Raw genomic sequence first — 25,347 nt, 5'->3', positions numbered from 1 at the left:
GTGCTTTTATTTTATTTCACCATAGTCTTAATAACGTTGGCAATACCGGCCACCCTTGGAAGTCAAGGCAGCTTAGAGGAACAGAAAGTAGTCGGTCAGAAGGAATTTGTATATTTGAGCTGCCAGAAAAATTTTTTAAATGAAAGTAAAACTTGGTATGATTATGCAAACAATGTAATCAAGCGTCTCTAAGAATAGTTAAAGTATATGGCTGAACTGTCCTCAAAGGACACCACTCCGGACGGTTTTAAATCCTACCACTCCGGACGTTTTTAAATCCTATTATGCAGGTACAGTAACTTACATTTAGTTTTTCCCCGTGACGGCTTGAAAATTAAAAAAAAATAATCTGTGGAAATTTTATATTTAATACTAAACTGCACTTGATTTGATAGAATTAAGAACCATAATTTTTACGTTAGGTTTATACAATAGTTAACCAAATTAAATGCTTAAAATTTTGCGTGTATTCAAAGCGAATGAGTTTCTTAAGAAGATCAATAAGAGCAATATTAATTATAAGAAATAAAATATTATCAATTGGAGTGCTGCTCTAAATAGATTCTAAACAGATTTTAACAAAGGAATTTACTTTATAATTTTCTTCTTACAACTATAGTGTTATTTAATTAAAGAAAAACTACGCAATCATGGATAATTTTCCCGAAGATCAAGTATTAGGACCTTCTTATTTATAAAAGTTCTGCTTCCAGTATGTCTATGGAATTGTACATTAAAATGGAGAAATATTTATGAATCTTTAATTTTCTTTATAATTAATTTTCATTTGCATTCTAATCACGCATGAAATTTCCGCATAATTTTTCCTTTTTCATTTTCCGCGCTTTATTTATATCATTAAATGTTTAATGCATGTTAAAATTTTGCAAATTTACGTCATTTTAGTTCTCTTCCTAAAAATACTAAATGGCAAGTATATCGATATTGCTGTTGGAGCATTACATCTGAAGCAAGGATACTGTATAACGTATTTCTCCCGCTTTCCAAGCGTCCTTCGTGGTGTAGTGGTTCTGCACGCTGGCCCGGTATTCCAGAGGTCCGTGGTTCGATTCCCGGCGAAGGCGTTGTTAATTTTTCATCTCTCCGGCCTCCAAAAAATATCCTAATGTCTCTACAGTGGCGCCCGAACTAAAAGGGTTGTGGATGATGATTCTCCACACCCAGGATTTGGCAACTAGGTTCCCTAAAACCCTAGTCACCCTTTAAAAAGGGGAGTATATAACGTATTTCTCCCGCTTTCCAAGCGTCCTTCGTGGTGTAGTGGTTCTGCACGCTGGCACGGTATTCCAGAGGTCCGTGGTTCGATTCCCGGCGAAGGCGTTGTTAATTTTTCATCTCTCCGGCCTCCAAAAAATATCCTAATGTCTCTACAACTGAAAGTGAGTTTCAAAACATTTGGTCTGAAGGCAATGGAACAACGTCAATTCGATTGTAAAATTCTAAACATTCTGACAAAAGAATTACATCTGCGATTTTTGCGATCATATTTTTGAATTGCTGAACTGAAATTTCAATGCATACAAGATTTAAAAAATCTAAGGTACAAAAGTATTCTTTCGGTGAGAAATTCTGCCTACTTTCATTAATATTTACCCATAGTCTCTCTCAAACTCGGAGCCTCCCACATGTGGGCGTGTTGTGAGGTCCCTAAGTAAGCCCTGCCCGGAACTTTAGCGCTTTTGCCAACCGAATCACTTGCGCTTTTGTTAAAACTGAACCCAAGCTTGTCAATTTCCGCACTGTGAACCAGTAATATAAATTTTACATTGAATTTCACTTTATTTGCTATGTTATTTGAAATCCTAAAAGCTGTGGAGCACATGCATCGAAAAAGATCGAAAGGTTGAAAAGATTTAAATTGTAAGCTTAATTGTTAAGATTTAAGTTAAAATAAACTATTGCTTAACCTTCTTATGATTCTGGAAATACCTTTACAGACGGGTTAATAAATCGTCTGACAGTGTTAGTACAGTTCAAGAAGATAATTTAATAAAAGATTGAAACTAAAAATACAGCAAGTTACTTTTATTTCAGATACCATGTGCATTTTTCATGACAGCATTTTGACAGCATTTGACAGACTTTCTTAAAACAAAGATTATGATAAGTACAAATATTACACAGGCAATAACAAACATTGATGAGTGAAATCAAAACTTTTCAGTGCTTTATATCATACAAATTATTTGAATACTTTACTCTCATTTCTGGACATTGTGTTCTTTTTTCGTAACATTCTCTTACAATTTTTCTCTTGTTTTAAGCGTTAATATTTTCAGACGTCAAAATCTTATTGCTTATTGGAGGACCTAAAGCCTTTTGCAATCGCTCCCAAAATACTTTCTGGCTAAGGGTATCTTCCTTCCATTTTAAACACAGTCTCGTTTTCTCTAAGTACAACAAGTTCTTAGAGTACAATTTTTTGCTTACATCTTCTAACTTAACTAGAATAAGACCGTCTCTAGTATCGTAGAAAAGTTTATGCTGAGCCATATGCAGTTCGAACATGCACCACTCACTCTTGATGAAACTATCGGAAAGAATCAAAATAACTTTTCTGCTAGCGTCAATTGCTTCCAGTATGTTTTCTGTGATAAGAGAACCCACTTGAAAATCCCTCTCGTGAACACAAAGTTTAAATTTTGGTTCCTGATCTTCGAGCGCAGGAATTAAGTAGGTTATAACCCATGGTGTATTTGCAGAATTATAAGATAGAAACGCATCGTATTTATATCGGGACTCGTACGAAGTGCTGCGTTCCCACTCATTCATTTTGGCTCGAAAGTGAAAAAACCAGTATCGAATGTACCACCGGAAAAAGAAGCATAGGAGTGAAACTACCGTAGCGAACAGTACTACGAAACAAATTAAAGCTATTGCAAATAAACCTATTAGAGCAGCCTCCTCTGTTTCACAGTTAACTACAGATAAATCGACACTTTCAAAAGGTTGGTTTTGCAGAAAGACAGGTTCCACGCAAATGTAAGATAAATTATCTATTTGTTCGGATGGTAGAGTAAATGTTAGATTTGAATCTTTAAAGAAAGCCTGAAAATCTTTCATACCGCAGGCACTACAGTTGAAAGGATTTTTTCTTAAATCTAAGTATTCCGAAACTTGACCAAATTCTGCTACCATAGTTGGGGTAATATGCGTTATCTGATTTCTTGATAACCCCAAAATCCTTATGGTAAGATTAGGGTGGAATAATTTGCTGTTCCAAGGTACAATTTTGTTTCCCGTTAAAGTCAAAATATATAAATTGCTAAGCGATGAAAATATTTTATTTGGGAAATGTTCTATTTTATTATCTTGAAGGAGAAGCGTACTGAGTAATGGTAATTGATGAAAAGGAAGATATCCTTCAATAAAAATCAAATTATTTCCACTTAGGTAAAGATGTCTCAAGTTTTGTAAACCAAAAAATATATAGTTGTTTAAAAAGCGTAAATTGTTTCCCTGCAGGTCAAGAAGTAACAAAGATGAAAGAGTCTCAAATGCAAATTCTTCGATATCACCCAACATTGTTTTTTCTAGAAACAAATGCTTCAAGTTAAGCAAACCAAAAAGTGCATATCTGGAAAGTGTATTACTTAATGACACATATTCTAAGTGTAATATCTGTAACTGTGTCAAGTTTTCGAAAACGAAATCGTTTATAATAAAACTCACGTCTGGTACGGAGATCTGATGACTTATATATAATATTTTCAAATTTACAGCACTCGCTATTGCGTAGGGAAATTTTAATATTTCGTGATTAACAAGCCTCAGTTCCTGAAGATTCGGAAGTCCTTTAAATGCGTCGTCTCTAATATCTCCTATCAAACAATTAGTTAATACCAGAGACTCTAGAGATGGAATATAAGGAAATATTTCCACGGTTGGAAAATAATTATAGCTCAAGTCGAGATTGAATAGACTTGTATTTTGCAGGAAAGTTAAGGCTTCATAAGGAAAGCTATTTAAAGAAAGTGCATATCTCACGTACAAGAACTGTATTGATGTGTTGATTAAACTGCTGGTAAGATTAGCCAGTGCAATCTCATTTACGTAGTTTACTGTTAAGTCTAATATCTTTAGATATGGTAAGAAGTCGAATGCATTTTTCTCAATTATTTCTATAGTGGTGTTATATAGACTAAGATACAGCAGCTTTGTGCTCTTCAAAGGTTCAAGATCACTTTTTAATATAAAGTTAATGTTCGTGTTTTCATCCAGAGTTAAATTCTCAAAATGTGTTAAGTTTTCCAAGGCTGATGCAATAAAGCCAATTTGTAATACAAAATTATGCGTTAAATTCAAAGATTTCAGCATAGGAGTAGAGGTAAAAGGACGATCTAAAACTATTATGTTATTTCTACTTAAATCTAAATATTCTAGGGCTTTAAGACCCATGAAAGCTCTTATAATGAACCTGTGACGATTATTGATTAGCTTAAGTGACTTTAAATGCTTTAAATGAGGAAACAAAGGCTTCAGTAAAATCATCTCTTGACAATCAGATATATCTACCGTCACAGTATTAGTCGGTAAAAAAACTGCTATTTGATACATGGAGATATTACTGCAGGAAATACTAAGTTCTTCAGATTGTTGAATGGAACAACTAAAATTTTGTGTTAATACATCATACCAAATTTCAGGTATAGAATGCAGTATAGTTTCTCCACTAAAATGCGTATCCAAGGATTTGCTTCGTTCTTGACGTTCAGTGATTCCTAAGAATTTAGGTTCAAAATATGTGTTTTGAATTTTGCTTTCTACTTTCACTGTGGGTGATGCATTAGATGCTGAAGATTCATATGTTGTCCCCGAGGTGTTAATATCGCTCTGACTGTAATCTGAGTTTTTTAAATTTCTGTTGCTGCTGAAATTCAAGAGGATATCTGAAGAATACCAACTTTTTGTGACAATATTACTTTCTTGGCTGGCTTCAGGTACGTTTTGTTTCTCGTTGAAATAAAAGGACGTTACGTTTGAATTAACTACAGAAGTTGAGCTTTTTCCGCTGGTTATTTCAGCAAAAGTCATACCTGTGATCTCTTGATCCATACCAGATTTGCCTTGTCCATTGAAATGTTTAGATTCATTTTTCATGAGTTCAAATTCAGTACGTGAGATATTACCCGAGAGACACATGAGAATGGTATCTGTGGTGATGCATACACTAACGAATGTCAAGAATTTCATCCTGAAAGAAAAGGAAACACTTTAACCGAAGTTTCTCATCCGCGGCTTATTTACACTATACAGCTTGGGCTAGTACGAATAACCTGATCAATATGATCTATAGCTATGATTTTTGTTTTCATAACCAGTTTGCAGCAATATCAGTATAATACACATGGCCTTGTCGATTCTTTGAAGAACAAGTATCATTGAAAGGTCGAAACAATAGATCTGTTTTAACCACATATTATATAGAAGTTTTTGATATGGAATACATTTAGGGTATAATTTACACATTGCTGAACACTTTGTTTTATAACAGTAATTTTTTTCTTAACTCACTCAAGAACTTGCATATATTTAGAAAATTTTGTCAACTTATTTTGAATTTTATCTCCTTTGACGTGTTAATTACTTTCACTTATTTTACCTAAGCTATATGTAACATTATTAAAATTTTAAGAGAAAACTCCCAAGTTACCATTTATAAGGATAAATTCCTCCCCTCTTAAGGATTTAGTCTTACTTTGATAATTTAATTTGATTCCAAATTTGATTAATTGCTTTTCACAAGTATAAATGCTTCAAGATTTCTCAGTACAATCTCTAACTTTTAGAATTACGATGTAGTTTACTGAAATTGCAACATTTATGATTATTGATACCTGAAAACTTTGGATATAAATGGGATATTTGAAAATTTTAAATATGAATAATATAAATAAGAACATAAATAGATTTTTTTTATATTTTGAAAATAAGCAGGATTGTAAGAGAAACGTATAACAACATATTTATAACCTCAGCATATATGCAAACTAGATGAGTTTATAACGGCAGCAGAAACCTTACAATTTTCACACCTAGTAAGCGTATACATTCCAAATGATAATCTGGCCTTAGGAATATATGCCACAATTTCGTAGGCCCACCTGCGGCCGAGCAGTACAGTCACTGAAGACGAGGTTCGAATCCCGCGAACGAGCTGACTTCCTGAGTGTTTTTGTGGTTTTCCCACGTGTGACGTGTGTACGAGTCAGTTTCCCTTGGAAAGTTCTCCACGAAGGCATCCCTCCATTTGGGCAGATAGGTGTTGCCGTAATTTAATAAACCAAACCAGCCAAATTTTGTAATTTTTTTCAGAGTTTATAAGATATTGGAAAGCATTTGTTACCTAAATAATAAACAGAAGTGTCATACTGCAGATCCAAGAGACTTATTATAGACCTTCCGATATGTAGAAAGAAAAAATTAACATTTTCGCTGTTATAGCTGGAACAATGAGCGTAATGGACTGGAACATAAAACTACATTATAATCAATTCTCTCAAGTACCTTATGATATTTGCCTCATATTAAGTCTCCGGGTAATGTAATTAATTATCAAGAATGAGGGTTTCAGTCACTTGACGGCTGAAATGGAAGAAACAACTGTAAATTCCATAGAATTAATGATTCGGTAACAAAATTCAGTAAATAAAAAAATATGCGTAACAATTGCCAAATGTTTCATGTAGCACTTCGTAACATTTTTAGACCATATAGTATGTAGGTGAAGAATTTGTAAGAACATGCGTTAAAGGTGTGAATTTATTTTTTAATACTTTTTGTCTTTATTTATCTAAATTAGTGACATAATGCTGTGACACGCTGGATCACAAGCACCTCTCATTACGAACAAATCAACTGGAGAAGAAACATCTCGGATGACAAAAAATGTCTCGAATTACGAATACTAAAAATGATTTTCAGAGGCATTTTGAAGTAACCTTTAACTCAGGATTAGCCCTCACGGACACCTATAAGAATCATTTTAATATTTTTCCATTGCTTAACTTTCATTAACAAAGCTTGGTGATAAACTAATTATAGGACCATAAATTCGTCTTGGAGGAAATTACATCAAGGTTGTGCTGTTGACAGATTTTAAGAGCTTTCAGGCTGGCCATTTTTGTTATTTATGATATTGTGACTCCGGGTTGAGCCATGGGATTGGAAGTTAAAGATGAAAACGTGTAGGAGTTACTATAGTCATTATATAGTATTACATAAAAATGAACTCAACAATACATTCAAGCTATTTTAAAAAAAGGAAGGAATTGAACAAATACAGTAGCATCAACAAAACGCTATTGTACAGAAAGGATTTTCAGAGAAAGGCGAGAAAAGAAGATGAACTTTCCAGTTCTTTCCCCTTTTATCTTCGAAATTTTTGCAAAATGCCTTGATGTTATGGTAATTATGCCCCCTTATAAAAAAGTAATGGAAAACAGCATAAACATTTTCAATGAGAATGCTATATTCTCAATTTAAAAGCATTTTGAAACGTAGAAAACAGCAACACGTTAGTTGACAAATTTTGAGCGGTTTGGTTTGGTTTCGTTTATGTGATTACGGCAAAACCTCGACGGCTATCTGCTTAAAGAGAGGGATGCCTTCGTAGAGGACTTCCTAGGGAAAACTGGCACGAATACACGTTACACATGAGGAATACCATGAGAACGCCCCTGCAGCCAGCCCGTTCGTGGAATTCGAACCTCGGACGGAACTACCATTGTTCAGCGACTTCACCGCTTGGCCGCTGGTAGGTCGTAAATTTTGAGCGAAACGGTAGCTTAGTCAGTCTCAAACAGAATCGAGTGGTGCTCACAAGCAAAGAAAAGGCAAATGAAGGTGTCTCAAAAAACAGGTTCCTTGTCACTTTCTACTTATGCCATACAGTAATTTTCGTACCTGGTAGGATAAAATTAAATTAATGTTTTTTTTTCTATTTAATGTGTTTAATAGACACATTTCTGTGTTTAAAATTTAGTTTTGTGCAATGTTTTATTCAGGAACTGATTAATCCATTTCATATGCCACATATCCATTTCATAACTTCTGTGCGGAGGTAATAGTTTTGATTTGAAAACATATCGGATAACGAACGGCCTTCAGGAATAAATTAAATTCGTGAGTCAAGGCCTAACAGATATGGTCATATCTGTTAGACTAGATAAAATATATGGTCTGAATCTTCTTCATGACTAAAATATATTGCCTCAAAATTTACCAGAAAACGGAAAAAGGACAGTTTCAAAATGATTTTAAATATGTCTGTAATAAAACATGTAGTTTAATTTTAAAATTGTATTATTGAATTTCGGACAGCAAGGGTGATCAAAAAGCCTAAGTAAGCACAACCCAAACAAATTTCTCTGTCAATGAGTACTGCGGGCATTTATTGATTTATTTTAAGTAGTGTGGGTATTTATTTAATTTACTTAACAGTTATTTATGTTTAAGCAGCTTTCCTATCGTTCTTGCTTTCAACTCACCCGACACGAATTTTCCAATGCACTTATACCATGCAGAAGACTGGCCTCTAAGAGCGGACGTTGCGGTGGTGACTTTTTTAACCTCTGGCACTAGATGCAATAGAAAATGGGAATTTAACTGTTCAATAAAATTCAAAATTGATGTTTTTGCCATCAAAAGTGACTGCTGACTTCATTGCAGCCCTTAGAATATCGACGATAAGTCGAAATCCCTCCATGAGATTGACTGTTATCGACAAACTTGCAGGCAGCGGGTTGTGTTGATTGACCCACTGTATTACTTGTTGAAAATTCACGTTTTTATGCCATCAATTGACTTATCAATTAACTTTATGCTGTTATATGACGTCTACGATTTTCGCAACTAATACGTGATAGAAAATTTTCAGCTTGTTATCCTGGGATTGCGCTGAGGCGCGGGTGCCCGATTCGCGACTCCAAAGGAACGCCTGAGCCGACGTTGAGAGGATAAAACTAAGCAGTGAAGTTTCCTGTGACATGATTCACTGCATAGTTCGGGCTCCAGTATATCGTCTTGCATGTTTGGCTATCATAAACTGAGCTAGACGCTAGAAGACTCTTTACTGAATAATCACTAAGTCTTAAAGGTACTACAAAGTCAGGAGAAGGATGTAAAGGACCCTTTATTAACGCGAAATCAGGTTTCTCAGACCGCACCAACTCGTGTTTACAAAAGCCAGCACTCTTAGCTTAACTCTAAAAGTAATGAATAACTTGAAAGTAATGAAGTTAAATATAAAGTAACGGTTTCACAAGTAACTGTCGTGAAAGTTGGCTTTCACCCGAAAGTCCGTGGAAACAAGCATAAAGGCAAGAATAACTCAACGCCACAGAAAGATAATCGCTATAGAATCAACAATGTGGCCTTCAAGAAGGCAGATCACGCTCTCCTTTCAACTTCCAAAACATTCCGCTAACTACTAAATTCTTTCTAACTTATTTCAATGCTCGTGCGCTTGTCAATTTGCATTCTGGCAAAAAAAGTGTGTGTTGAAAGCAAGACCGACAGGAAAGGTTGCTCGAACATAAAAATAGTTTTAGAGTAAATTAAATAAATCACACAAATTTTACAAATTGTCACTTTATGAAGATCATTGAAACTTTGAAAATTAACACAATTTTCAAGAAAATAAATGTTTCCTAATTCTTAGATTTAAATATTCTTTCAGTTTAGGTTCAATAAAGTAAAAGGTCGAATACGAACGTTCGAAATTGTTTCTAGTATTTACATTTTCATATGGGTAAATTGTAATTTGTAGTAAAAAATTATACTGTTGCTTAGTTACCTCCATTACCATCTTTCAGTTATTTTTTACTTTACAACAGAGTAATGACTGCCAAAGTGACACACAAAAAGCAATATGTATTTCTTAATAATATTTTGCAGTAAGTTTTTTGAACATTCATATAAAAAGTAAAGTAAATAAGTGATGCTTCGAAAGGATATATGAGGTACCTTTGATAAAAATTTCTCTTACCAATGTACCCTATTACTCGCATTGAAAGTAAAACTTAAGGATAATAATAAAAACAACCGTTGTTATCTATATCAATGTTTCACAACTAGATTTCTTTACGAATCTTTTTACCTTTAGAACAATACACCGGCAGTCCTTACGTACCTTTAATACAGAATATTAAAAGAAGCGAATTCTTTGCAGAGAAAAAATGCTGAATTAAAATGCATTTAAGATAAAAGGTTAATTTTTCCAGAGAAAATTCAACTCCCATTTTATTCTTCTGTATGCCAATACAATCGACTTGCATATGAGACTCAGTAATGTAATTTTAATCTTACTAAATTATAATGATGGAATTCAAGGCTTAAACTGTGCCGGAGACCGGCTCCAGTATTTCTTATTTTGCGATATATTGTAATTCTAGCCGAAGCCCACCGTAGCCGTAAATAAGAGAGGCTTCAGTAATTGTTTACTGAAACTGAACCACAGTTCCAACAGAAAATTCTTTTTGATATCTTAAGATTTTATTTTAGTAAAGTAAATCTGAAAAATGTGCGGAAGCTGAGACCTTTAAGGAATGAAAAGCACTCGCGCACATGTCAAAATTTTATTTTCCAGAAGGTACAGTAAACTTATGAGAGCTTGTTTGAGGAAGAGTAAATTTTGGGTCTCAAAAGTTTTAGAAGGGATCACCCCTTGTCGTGCCTCCGATGATTCATTATCAGCGGTTTTACTTACTCGCGATTTCCAATAGATCGGGGAAGGATAAACTTATTCATGTTCCTAAAGACGCTCCAAGTTGCAGCGGGCTTACCACATCTAATGCTTGTGACTTCCTATTGAAAAGAACACATGCAGCTCTTTCATGACATTAAAATCAAATTTGAAGGATTAAAATGGTCACTTAAAATGACACTGAATTTAATTAAATTGGCACTGAATTTTGATTTTATTCTCAGCTTGCAGTTAATCCTCGAATTCGGGTGCAATTTTTTCCCTGTCACATTCTGTTCGATAGCTAGAATTATATCGGTAGGGATTCGTGTCCACACTGCTTCTACCATTTTCTCTGTTCTCACTTTAACAATTCTATTCTTTTTCACATGTGTCTGGGAAAGAACAATCTTTGTTTCCATGGCGAAAATCTTCATTGCAGTGAGTGGGAATTTTCATCTTTGCTGCGCAATATGCATATGTGCTTGTCGTAGCGCGAGGATAAAAACTTGAACTTTTTCCCCGAGATTTACCTTACTATTGTCTTCTCACCTTATTCTGTCTGTTCATTGCTGATATCTGTCGTCACTTCGTGTATGTTAATGTTTAAGGGTTTAACCTCTTGTGAGATGTGATTTCCTTTTTTTAAATGTTAAGTAAAATGGTTTTAACTGTTAGCTGAAGTTTTTGTGATTCATAGACCTTTCTGATATACTTTTTTCTTACACTTTCAAATACTACTTTCAACTTTTAAAATTCTACACATAATCTTCGTTTCTATCACCCCTTGAAATAGTACATTATACTCTACGTTCAGTGCTTAAAATTGAGACGGAGTACAGCAAAGCTATTTCTTAGTTTTTGAATGAATTCGCAATTGCTTTAGCTCAATTTGTTACATATTTGTTAATCTATTCAAATTTTATTGAATTTTAATCGATCGTTATATTATTGTTTTTTATTATTAATTTTTTAATTAATTATTTTATTTTCGTTCATCTTTCTTGGTGGCTTTCCATAGAACTCCATATTTTCTAATTTTAGAAATTAAAGGCTGATGGTTTCCTTATTAATTGAAATGTTAAAAGTACAAAAAATTCTAACATATACGCTGGTTATCATAAATTAAGGAAAAATCACAAAAATCACGATTACTGAAAAAGTTACATGTAGAATTTTATGAAACGTACCCACAATATACAACACATAGTAAGGTATCAAATAACATAAAAAGAAATTACCAGACAATTATGGTAGTATAGAAATTAGCACGTGTATAAAATGAACAAATCGAAGATGTCAGTTTGCTATAGGAAAAGTACCTTCAATATGGAATATAATCGCCTCTAGAAGCAATACAGCACATTCAGCGATGTGTGATGCTTTCAATTATGCGGTCTATCCGTTCCATAGAGGAAGCGAAAGCCATTGCTCTTGCAAAGCAGTTGCAAGCGCGGCAAGGGTCTAAGGGGGCGGATTGAGAGCAGCTAGATGTCTCCCTAAAGCATCCCAAACGTGCTCGATAGGATTCAAGTCCGGGGATCGAGCTGGCCACTCCATGCGCATAATTGTTTCCTGTTGAAGATAATCATATACGATGCGAGCCTTGTGTGATCTTGCATTGTCGTCCTGTAACAGGAAAGCATCACCTATTACCCTGGCATATGGGCGCACATAAGCATCAAGGATGTCATCTCTGTAAACACGAGCATTCACGGTTTCCGTTGGAAAAACATGGAGGTCTGTGCGTCCACCCGAAGAGATGCCACCTCAAACACAGACACTGCCTCTTCCATATGCATCTCTTTCACGGATGTTTGACGGATGATCACGAATTCCAGGTTCTCTCCATATCAAATAACGCCTATTATCGTGTTCTAGACTAAACCTGGACTCATCCGTAAAGAGAACAGCCCTCCACTGATCAGGCGTCCAGTAGACATGTTGTCGTGCCTACTGTCCCTCCTATGGCGTGACGTGAGCGGCACGCAAATGGCTGGTCGCCTCGCATACAGATCACCTTCCTGAAGGCTTCTACGCACAGTTGACGTTGACACCAACCTTCCGGTTGCTGCAGCAAGGGAGGATCTAAGTCGGAGTAGCGGTTCTATTCCTGAGTGCACATAATGTCAAATATCGGTCATCGGCGCTCGTCGTAGCAGTTGACCGTCCTTGGCTGAACCTCCTAGGTGCCAAATCTGTGATTTGAAATTGCCTCCAAAGTCTATGAACCACAGAAGGACTCACATTTAGCCATCTGGCCACTTCTATTTGACTTTATCTGCCTCTAAGCTCCTAATGCCTTTCTATCGTAGTTCTGCAGGTAAATGATGCCAGGAGATCATTGTTACGAATTGGCTATCTCAGATTTCTGATGTCACTATCACAGTGAAATATGTGGGCTTGCTCTCTCAAACATGGACTTTTATGTTCCTCGCAGATGACGTATTCCGAGTGCAGCGCCACTAATTCGCATATTGAAGTTTTACTCAGCTACTCTTACTTGGCAACATATTCAAATTTTACGAGGTTTGGCTTATTTTTGAGGGAGTTATCGTTATTTTTGTGATTTTTCCTTAATTTATGATAACCAGTGTATTTTAATAAGCTCCCTTCCTTGATAAAATCTTAATGAATCGCTTCTGAGTATTGTTCCTAGCCATTTAGGAGAGACAAGAGCGCTTATGTATAGTTGGAATATACGATATGTTAGTTCTGGAACATAAAGGTATTTCTGTACCCATGGCATGCATATAGTAAAAATAAGTCCATTATGGTGTTGATCAGATAATGGAAACAATTGTAAACGTTTTTATCATAATGAATAAAAGTGTTTTTTAAAAGTTTGTGATCTTAATCGGTGAAAAACTATTTGGAAGACACAAGTTTATGTATTTTACAAATAGGTTTCACCGTTTATGTGTTTCTTTACTTTTATTGCATTTAGAAGTTGATTATATTACATGGAAGACTGAGTGTCATATTTTTAAAGAGAAAAGATACCTATTTTGTGTGGTTTTCCTATCAGCTTTGTTTTTTAACAGAGTTAATGGCTAAAGAATTCAGAATATTAGCGGAACCTGCTTACTTAACATACTATGCATATGTACCAGTTTAATATGCATTCCTCATTTAAAGTTGTATTTTTACTTATATTAATTTACGCATTTATTTTGTGCGAAAATAGATATAAGTTACCATTTCTAATTTTCAAAATATTCATTTGTTCATTTTCATGAACTCGCACATTTAAGTGCAAAAATAATTACAAATATCCGATATACACACATAAAATAAAATGAGAAATATTAGATTGTAATTATCTCCGCTGCAAATGAAAAAAGTCATTATTCTTTGCAGATGTATTCATTTATGAAAATTATTCTTACGTCATATCAATTTTTTATTATGGTTATTGATTTAAAGACTTATGCTGAAAAAACGTTAATCTTTATTTTCTTCTGTTAGTGAGGCCATTAGCCTTACTAATACAAGAAAGTCGCTAAATCCTTAAGAAGAAAGTCACTAGAGTCGCTTTCACAAGGATTCCGCCATTTCTAAATAGGTTGCCCAGCACTGAATTCGCAGTTTTGCAAATGTACTCGGCTCTTCCTTAATTTTTCATATAACGTTTTAACATATACTTTGCGAAAAAAATCTTCAGCTTTACACAGTATAAATTTTCATTTATTGAAACAGACAGAAAACGAAGAAAATTATGCGAAAGAAGTGTTAGAAAGATTTAAATCAAGTATAAAATTAAGACAATTCAGGTTAGCATTTAGTTGTCATGGTGAAAGAATTCAAACAGGAAATAAAAATCTTTCACATGCTCGGAGATATCTCAGTGAATATGACAATTTTTTGAAACCACATTTAGAAAAATATGTTAATCGATAGTGTAAGTTATTTATCATGTGATATTTGTGAGTAACAATCAGCATCATTTGCAAATATTTAATAGCATATGTAACAAAAGAAATTAAAAAAGAAATTTTCTACCATCTTATACTCTTCTGATGTTTTACATATTCATCTACTGACGTTAGTTTTAAGCTACACATTACCAAGATCTGATTTAAAAGAAACATTTCTTACGTTTATACCAATGGTTCTCAATCAAGTGAGGAATTCCCTCCCAAGAGATAATTTCCTAGTTTCAGTGCGGAATGTAACCATGCTTTTACTTACACGTTATATATGCAATTTTAGTTTATGAATATAAAAACTTATTTTCATTCAAGTTTTGACATTTACCAACACTTTTCCTTGTTTCATTTATAAATACATTAGAAAATAATCTGAATTCAAATAAATGTATGTAAATTTTTCTACTTTTGGATAGGAAGGGGGAGGGGATGATCGTCTAACAATGGTGAAATGGATATTTGATGTTGAAAAGGTTAAGATCCAATTGTGTAACGTATGAACAATATACAGCCTCTTATTTGGGACGACGAGTATTGTCTGCTTTAGAAAAATTATGTATAGCATAAAATTTACCGGAGGCAGATATATTATAATGAAGCAGCCCTATCAGAAAAATATTCAAGATTGCAGGATTGTATTAATTGCTACAGTTGGAGTGCAATCTAAATCCTTTGCTCTAATTATTATTCTTTAAATTTACTGTGAAGTTTTGCTGCAAAAAATTGTAGTACCACCGCTCAATAATTTATGTTTGTGAAAACGTTATTAGCTTTCTTTTTTTTTTTTTTTTGCATGTTTTCATTGCTGGCAAATTTTTAGTAGGAAACGAGAAAAAGTGTGCAATTAATTTAACGGTAAAAAACATTGTTCGATGCTAGATTGTCGTCAATAGCAAATCCTGTACTGACATTAAAAATTGGGTACCACCATATAAAAGAAGCCTTATCTCATATCTGTGCTTCGGATTTGAAAAGAAAGCAACTGTAGTGGAGACATCTTTATTTTAAAAAAATATCCAGATACTCACGACAGTAATATGGAACACCATTTTGCAGGCAATGAAAGCCACAAGAAACTGAAAGGAACTGATTTATTAAAACCTGACGAGAGTTTTAACGCACGATTCCGTCCTGAATTATTGAACAGGCAAAAGGAGCACCTGTTGCGACATCTTTGACATTTGAAGAACAAAGCTGCAAGTCACAAAAAAGGAAATTTTTTAATGAAATTAATGAAGAATTTAAATTACTTGCCTCAAAAATTTTATTTTTAGTCCTATTAACAGCATTCGTGACAGTTTAATAAGAACCTACTCATAAAAATGAAGCATATGAAAATAAAACAGAACATTTTAAAATATTCGTTAATTTAAATCTCCAGAATTTAGATAGAAATGTCTGTGTAAATGAATTTGAAGTGATTTAAAAAGGTGATATAAATATTATACATTTTGATGAAGTGGAACTTTCTATTTATTTATTTTTTATTTATGTACTTTTTTAAGACAAATTTAATTCTGCCATACAACAATATCATGCTGTCAGAAAAATAGGATTAACTTTTCCTATCGCAGAAATTATTAAAAACAATTTTTTTTTACAATTCCAGTTTCCGATACATATGTAGAAAAATCGTTACCTCATTTAAGAAGGGTAAAAGCTGTTTAAGAAGTAGATTAGTCAGATGAAAAATTAAACAATATGTCTTTATTATACATAAAACAAGAAAGTTAAATAATAGCGATGCTTCGAAAATAATTGATCTATTTGTTAGAACAAAGTAAATCTTTACTACTGTTCTTTTATTTAATAAACAATTATATTAAGTTTAAAATATTTCATAAAATGTTTTAAAAGTTTAATATTATATTTTTCTTTCTGACAGAATATTTAATTTTTGATATAATTTTAATTTTCATATATTTTAGTCTTGATATGCAAAGCGTGAAAGAAATAAAATATTAAATCATAATTTTCTTGAAATGCATATAATTATATATTATTATATATTATAATTAATTATAAATTATATATTAATATAATTGAATGATTGGAGAGTTAGGTTTGGAGGCAACTTCCCCTTGATAAGTTTGTCTCCTGCCTACTCAACGTCATTCACATATGCATTTTTTTTAAAAGAAATGTTTAATTTAATTTTAATTTATTAAATTAGTAAATTTATTTTCATGCATTGATTTTGCACTTGATTTGCTTATGCTTCTGAATTTAAATGATATTGTAGATTAGTTCGAGTATTAAATTTTTTATATGTTTGCACATTTTTTTAAAAATTATTTTGGTTTTTTTTTCCTTTTTTTAGGATTTAAATTTGCTTTTTTACTTTTATACGTATTTGTTAAAAATTAAATTTAAATTTGTTTAAATTTAAAAATAATTATATTATTAAATAGTAGTATTTAACTATCTATACTAAATAGTAATATTTAATTATATTTATTAAAATATTTATAAAATTTTGAAATATTTATAAAATTTGCATTGTATTGCCCTTCCGCACTAATTGTGTTTTAAGCATATAGGTTCGTAAGTACTGTCTTGGATGTGTAAAAAATTTTACTGCCACGGGTCCCCAACTGACTTGAATCACGGATTCTAATTTTCAAATCAACAACCTGCTAACTACATTGAGAATCAATAGTATTTACATTTATAGATAATAGATGGCAGCACGCGTATTTTCTTTAGCAGAGAAATTATTGACAGAATGAATTTCTTCGTCAACTGTAAAAACAGCACTTTCTGCTTTAGCATAATAGCAATGTATAGCCTTAAAACGCAGGAGGAGACAGGTGTTTTTCCCTAGCAGACAACAAATGGTTATAAGTACACAGTTTTTTGAGGCATTATTGGTTTCCTTTGCGCACACTTTAAGTTTAATATCGGTCTTTCACAGTTAACAATCTCTACTATAGCACAGTTTTCGCTTCCAGTAAGTTTTTAAATAAACTGATTATTAGGTTACTAGAAGCTACCGTCACTGCTTTTTCGTTTATAATTTAGATCAATTTCTTAAACTGTGGGTCGCCAAAAGTTTTAGCAATTTTGATATTTCTTTATCTTATTATCTGAAAATAGATAAAGATAAGACAGTACAGTCAAAAAAAAAAAAAAAAAAAAAAAAAAAAAAATAGAGAGAGAGAAAGAAAGAAAACGTTTCTACGCATTCTTTCTATAATATAAACGTTCATTTTACTTGCTTGGCACTTGACGCTGCCATTTCGTCTATTATTTAAAATTTTCACATTGTTCTATGTCTTAAATTAGAAATTAATGACCTAAAACTGCAATAGTTATGGGGTCTCGCAAAATTTTCGTGAATATTTATGGGGGTCCTGCGGTCGCGAAAAAATCTTACGGGGTTGCGACTGAAAATGTTTAATAAGCCCTGATTTAGATTATAATTTACTCTATCATGATCCAAACTGATTTTAAGAAAAGTCCTCCGCTTTCATTTTATTGTTTATCATTTACAATACATATTCTGGTGACTCAATGGAGTACAAAAGGTATCTTTCAAAATTGCTGATTATTTTTAAATATCTTTGAAAAATCTTTGATAATCGTACATCTAGTGGTTAAGGTAATGAATCTTTGATATATTTTTTTAATTTTTTAGTTACTTTTTACTGTTTGTCGATAAGTACCTAACTGATTGAAAAAATGAAAAACATATTCAATGCCTGCTCAGTGTTGCGTAGTTTCACTCTGATTATGAAAATAGCTAGGATACTTAAAGTCTACTTCCGTTTCCACATTGGCAGGAAATGAAATTTAAGAGCAGAATATTCGCGAAATTCAGAGTTCTGCAGGAAGTTCCTTTTCAGTTGATATTTTCCTTTTAATAAATGCTGACTCTTTACAACAATATTTAAAATAATCAGGCTAATATCTCTACCTCTCGCTTATTTTGAATTTTTAAGCATAATTGTTTGTTAAAAAATTTTAAAAATAACAAGTTTCACATTAGTTATTATTATATTAATGAACTTATGTTTGGTGAAATCATGTATGAACTAATATTTTTTTTTCAAAACCTCCCCAATTCGTGTCATGAGTTTTGATGTAATTCTGATCATTTCTATTCTACAACAACTCGTTCATGGTTTATGAACTTTTCCACAGCTTTTTTAAAAATTTGGTCCTTCACTTTTGGCGCATCAATAAAGTACAATCAGATGCATTTTCATCACGGCATTGATATGTACAATCAGCTGCATCAGGGCATTGATACGTACAATCAGCTGCATTTTGAATCTCTACACAGTCTAAAAAGTGAAAATAATTTTGAAATTTATGAAAAATTACTTCTCTTACAAATTAGATTAAATTTACTGCCCCACCACTGGTTGAGTAGTTTAAAGCGCTGGGAATTCGATACGGGTTTCATCCTTGGCAAACGAAATGACTACATGGCTGGTCTTCAAGACTTTCCCCAAGTACTATAACGTGAATCCCGGTCAGTTTACCTTAGAAGGTCCTCCACGAAGGCATCCTTTCCCCTTCCAAGATAGCCCCTTCGTTCTTTGTCATAAACAAGTTGGCGAAAAGCACGTGGATAATTCAACAGTGCCTTTTTTAACTTACAATAAAAATTCAGAAATTAAATCACGATTTCTGACATACATTACAGATTTAAAACAAAAGGAAAATTTTTATTTACTCGAAACCATAAAATACTCCGTAAACTAATTAATTTATGCTTTTATCTACTGGATACCATGCTCACACAGTTTATTTTATTGCATAAAAATCACATTGTTTTATAAATAAAATAAAATGTAAAGAGGCAATCATATTCTGAATTATACTTCAAAATACCTTTTCGAAAAATGCCGGATCGTGACACGGCACTGCGTCACGAAGGCAAAGCGCCAAGTCACATGTAAATTTAACGAAATTACTAGCCTTACACAGTACCGTAACATGAAACTATATTATAGTTTGTCAATAAATGACGTCAAGATTTAGTAATTTAATGTGTTCATAGATGACACATGATACTGAAACTTATCGCTTAATAAATTTTAAGATAATTAATAAATTTATTTCTGAGATCATATTTTAATGTTACATGCGGCGCCACCGAAACTTGATTAGGCTTGATTAGAGTACGACAGCAGACACAAACGATGTTTTAGTTATAAGAGTGATGACACGGAGTCTATACTAAGGTATTAGGGTGGTATGAACTAGGGTGTTACGGTTGCAGTATTCCAGTTAACTTTTGGTCGTCGCACAGCATTGTTCGCACTCTCGGTGATTGTTTGTTAGTTATTAATTTAAATATTGCCTGCACTTTTTGCACTTATTTATTATTAATACTAATATATTATCGCCTCTAATTATCGACGGGTTTATGGTTAATGAAACAACAAAAAACAATGTGCCGGTTATAATTGATAAACAATCAAATGATGTCCACACAGAAAAAAAAAATTTCTTGATGGCATTAACAATAAACAGCTATAAGATGTTTAGTGAGTTCCTGGAATGGCACTAACAAACAGCTCCATAAGGTGTTCTCCATTACGCATACAGTGCAGGATTTATGTATAAGCTACACAAACTATATCTTAGCCTCCCCCCCAAAAAAAACCTCTATGTATCCGAAAACCATATTTTGCACTGATATGTAATATCTGGATTTATAAGGGCCCTATATCTCAAATAGCTTAGGGCCTTCAAATCAAGTCTAAATCCGACCCTGTACACATACGAAAAAGTAGAAAATATTTTGGATTAGACACTATTCTGATGATTGCATGGATTTCGGTTTTGAGAAAAGTGCTAATGAAAGACCATTGTGTATTATAAGTCATCGATTTTATGCATTGTTGAGTCATAATGTGATATCGATGCAGGAACGTGAAAAATGTGCAGTGCCCTCGCCGGGATTGGAACTCCGGATCTCCCGAATACGCGTCGAGGAGGCTTCCAGTTATACCATGCGTCGACGAGGCTTCCAGTTACACCACGCGTCGAAGAGGCTTCCAGTTACATGCTAAAATGAAGAAGAAAATACCTTATATACTCCCCTCTTTTAAAGAACTGCTGGGGATTAGAGGAACTTATTGCCAAATCCTGGTGGGGACAAATTATCGTCCACCACCTTTTAGTTCAGGCGCGAGTGTAGAGTCATTATGTTATGTCGATGCTGGACCGTCAAAAATGTGGAATGCCTAGTTTGAGTTTCGAACTGATTTGAACTCCGGATCTCCGGAATACACGTCGAGGGTGCTTCCAGTCACACCACGTTGTAACTAAAACATCTGAACTACAATAAAAAGTTGTTAGATTTCTTTATAATTAAGAAGAAAGAATTAATAGCTAAAAATGGACAATGCCTTTGAATTTTTCTCATGGAGCTTCGTCTGAGTATCTAATTATGGCTTCTTATAAAATGTCCTCAATTAACTGCTGAAATTGCATCTTCATACAGTTGCGGAAACGTTAAAAGCTCCTGCAGTGAAGATATTACAATCTTATTTATGTACGAAAAATCAGCAAAATCAAACAAATACATTATCTCCCTCCAATAACACAGTGAAGCGAAGAATCATGGAACTAGCAGATAATACCGAAAAAATTGCCACAATTCGTTTAGGACAGTACAATAGTTTTTCTGTTGAAGATGATGAAAGTACAGACATAGCGGACAGCACCAATTTAATGTGTTTTGTGAGATATGATTTTGAGAACAAATCTAATGAAACATTTACGTTTTGCAAACCCATACAAGAACAAAAGCATTTTAAGCTTGATTGAAGCTTATATCAGTCAAAATGACACTGAGTGGAAAAAAATGAGTGGGACTGAGCAGCAATGATGTTTGCGAAATGGCAGGCGTCCGTGCCGGGTTTTTTCCAAAAATAAAGGATATGGCATCTACAATGTGTACGGTTGCATCAAACATGCACAGGGCCATAAAATAGTGAACATGAACATCTTGTTCTTCATTGTGAAATAAAATGGTTTTATCCAGAGAGAAAGCTTCGAAGAAAATATTAGAAATCAGAGAAGTTTCAGTGCTTTTAAATCAACATCTCCCAACGGCTAAGCTCTAGTATTTGAATTTAGAGATAGTTTTGTGATTTTGATTGGCTAATGAAGTTATCTTACCTTTGAGACACTTTTGTCTTTTTAAAGATATTAAATCTTTCGTTAAAAGGCAATAGTGTAATTGTATTCAAAATGCAAAATAAAGATTGAAGCTACAATGAAATGTTTCATTTGTAGGTCCTTCATGTGGAAGCAGGAAATTATAATGTTTTTATTAAGCTACTTGAGAAGAAAAAAGAAGACAATATTGGTTCCATGCCTAATGAAATTTCAGTAGCTGTCAAAGAACAACTGACAGGATTGCAAACAAAACTGAAAAATATTTTAATTCAAATCATGTCAAAAACTGCAAAGTATGTTTTACATACTTTACAACAACAGATTACATAAATCTTTAAAGTTAATGACATTGAAACCGTATTATGATTATTACAGAATTAAAAACAGAATTATGGGATTCAAATATTAAATACAAAATTGAACTATCTTTTGATACAACTCTTAAAGATATCTTCGAAAAATACCATTGATAGATTTTTGGTTATTCTATCGTCAAGCCATTTCTGGCACAAAAGCCAGTTAAGTTTCCAATACTCTTTGTTACAATTTATACAAATGTGAATCAGATTTTCGAACACTTGTTTTTCTAAAACATAAACACAGTAACCGATTAGATGTCAAACCAAATTTAAGAGTAAAGTCTTTACCTGTAGATCTAAAACTTCTAATTAACGAGCAACAGCATCCCACTTCCCAATATTTTTTTTTACTGTTTTGCATTTTTATATGTAATTTTGTTGCTTTCACAATAAAGGAAAATAATGTGAAAATTAAATTTTTATAATTTACCAATAAGCCGCAAACATTTTTACTAGGATACGAAAGAAAACTGTTAAAACAACCGGTTCAAAAATAAATAAAAAGTAAAAAAGTGTGAGAAACCCTGCTTTGATAATTTGCACTAAAATGTATAGAAAACTGACTTCTTACTTTATAAAGAGTCGTACGAAATCAGCGAAATATTTATGAATATAGTGTTAATGTCTGCAAGACTTCTTTCTCAATTTTCCTCACGTTATGGCTCAAACTTGACATAACTGTGAAGCTAATTAAATTTAGATGATAAGGAAAGCGCTTACATTCAAGCCGTAATATTGCACGTAATATTGCAAAACTGCACAAAGATTTGACGCATCCATATTTGGAGATACAAAGAATTAGTGAAAGCAGTAGAAAAATTTAATGGCGACTATTATCAAAATTTAATGACGACTAATATCTCCATTATTTGCTTCACATCATATGAAAGTTATCCGCAAAACTAAAAGGTGCATCGAGACTTTACAGCTACATTTGTAGAATAATATATTTACTACATAATAACAGCATTGACTGTGGCATAAAATTAAATAAAACAAAGAATTATATTAAAGTTATAACGATATATCATTAGAGATTTTTAGTGAAATTCAGCTAACAAAGAGATCCATGCAATTTCGTATTGGTTCGAAAGAGATGCAAATAAAGCCTACCTGACTCATGAGAATTCCGTTGATCTGAAGCCAACAGGTACTATGCACTACTCGCTTTTATCAGCATCTTTCTTTTTTTACCATTTCCGCAATCGTTCTTTTCCTCATTCATGTGACTTAAATGCGTATGGAAAATATCTAGTGGAAAAAATGCATTTAAATTATGACGACAGATGAAAATAAATTAAAAAATCTCACAAGAAATATTTGAAAGACATAATTTTAGAATGCATATAAATGTAAAATAAAGTAATTTATGCAATCATAACAAGATTAATATCCTCGAATTTAAAATAAAAATAAAAGTACTCTTTTACTTTTGCTTCTTATGAACTGATCAGCTGGTTCACAGTGAAGTCCATATTAGCCTAAGTAGTTCAGTCTACTGGATTACTAACTAAACTGCAAGGGAGCAGCCATATCTTTGTATATTTTTCCAATTATTATTATTATTATTATTATTATTATTATTATTATTATTATTATTATTATTATTATTATTATTATTATTATTATTATTTGTAAAACATAACTGACGAAAGGGCAGAAATTGGAACTAATTTTGATTGGAATTTCGCCCGGGGTTATATATTAGCAAGGTGGAAGCTAGCATAATAATAATGACATAATTAGCACGCCAGGGTATTTACACTAAATCTGAGGTATAAGTAGAGCTAGTCTGTGATTGGTTAATTTGACGTTGTTACGTAACGTAGAAAAATCTCGAATTTGGGAGAACAGATGGATTTAGGGGGAGATCGTCAAATCTACAAAGTTAATTTTGAGGTCGCTAATTATTTTTTTAAAGCAGCTATTGTATTTTGTTATATATATATATATATGTGTGTGTGTGTGTGTGTGTGTCTATGTATATATAGGAAACTCTATATGATAGTTCGAAGTAAAAACCAGTATGACTAAGAAGTCATTAACGGTTGATGGAATTTGTCATTAACAGTTGATGATGTATGTATCTATGTATATATAGGAAACTCTATGTGATAGTTCGAAGTAAACCAGTATGACTAAGAAGTCATTAAAGGTTGATGGAATTTGCGTATAGTTCCATTTGCAACTAATAACACTGTAATTAGTATAGAAATGCATTAGACTGAATTTTTTAAAGAACTTTGTTATGCATTTTAGTTATAATTATATTCGGTATACGGAGTTGTCTCTAGAATTCTCAATATACAGTTCTGATTTCGAACTAGCAGGCTGATGGCAGGTCAGCCGTCACTATCAACGTACATGATCATCCAGATTTCTAGACCTCAATATCTGACTTTTTATTATCGGACTACATGAAATCATGCATGTACAAAAGTCACTCAAAGCCATCTTTTCACAAGGTGAAAAGATATTATGCGACAGCGTGTTTTAGTGATCCGTACCTAAATGTTTTCTTTGATGCCCAGAACGTTTTAACTGTTTCATGGGCAGTTCTTAGTAATTCCATCTCATTTTACATATATTAGCTATTTTCTGTTGTGCTGCGGATGAAGTACCATATGGTGAACGCAACAGGAATTGCAAATTTTCTAGTGGCAGGGAAGAAAGGAAAAATGTTCCTCTGAATTGTATGCATTTCCGGTCTCTTTGAAATTAAAAAACTATTTCTTAATGTTTAATGACTTTTTTATACCCCATAGTATTTTGGTAGGTAAGCCGCCCTGAGTGGTACAGTGGTTAGCGATGCCGGATACCATAGCATTGTGCTATGGTATTGTGCTATTGGTTCGAATTTTGGAGGAGGCTTGCAAATTTGTAAGTGTATAGTATGTGATGGCACTGCGGCGTGGAGGCATGGAGGCACTTAAAATACTGGTGAGCCCAAACACTTCTCGAGAGATTTGATATTAAGGGAAAAAGATGACAGATCTCTCCATCAAAACTGGGATGGAACTTCCTCTCTTTTGCGGATGTAATTCGCTCGCTTCCTGCGGTACACCCTGCGTAACATTTTCAGGGTTGAGACGGTTAAGTAACAAATGCGTATTGGCCGTTTTCGACGAATCCATTAAGTTGCAAGTGTCCAGTTATTCGAAACAATAACAACATGATACAATATATGAATATAATACCAAAGTATATACATGAA

The 25,347-nt window shown here is 33.1% G+C and overlaps 1 protein-coding gene across 2 annotated transcripts in view; it reads right to left on the bottom strand.

The window, feature by feature from the left end:
- LOC118196211 (toll-like receptor 4) overlaps window positions 1–25,347 on the bottom strand; it is a 40,730-nt gene that overhangs the window by 5,704 nt on the left and 9,679 nt on the right. The window contains exons 2-3 of one of the 2 annotated variants that reach the window (XM_085810001.1): window positions 23,247–23,384; window positions 2,032–5,215 (exon numbers count right to left, since the gene is read on the bottom strand). In XM_085810001.1, the coding sequence (XP_085666127.1) occupies window positions 2,281–5,214 (2,934 nt within the window). In that variant the 5' untranslated portion in view covers window position 5,215; window positions 23,247–23,384 and the 3' untranslated portion in view covers window positions 2,032–2,280. Of the gene's footprint in view, window positions 1–2,031; window positions 5,216–23,246; window positions 23,385–25,347 lie in introns of those variants that run through there. The other variant, XM_085810000.1, reaches the window with a different exon arrangement.

The sequence above is a fragment of the Stegodyphus dumicola genome, chromosome X2, assembly GCF_044657685.1.
Source record: "Stegodyphus dumicola isolate Sdum_Otavi_A_Nest chromosome X2, ASM4465768v1".
NCBI lineage: Eukaryota > Metazoa > Arthropoda > Arachnida > Araneae > Eresidae > Stegodyphus > Stegodyphus dumicola.
The sequence above is the reverse complement of the archived record's forward strand: the minus strand, read 5'-3'. Positions and strand labels throughout refer to the sequence as shown.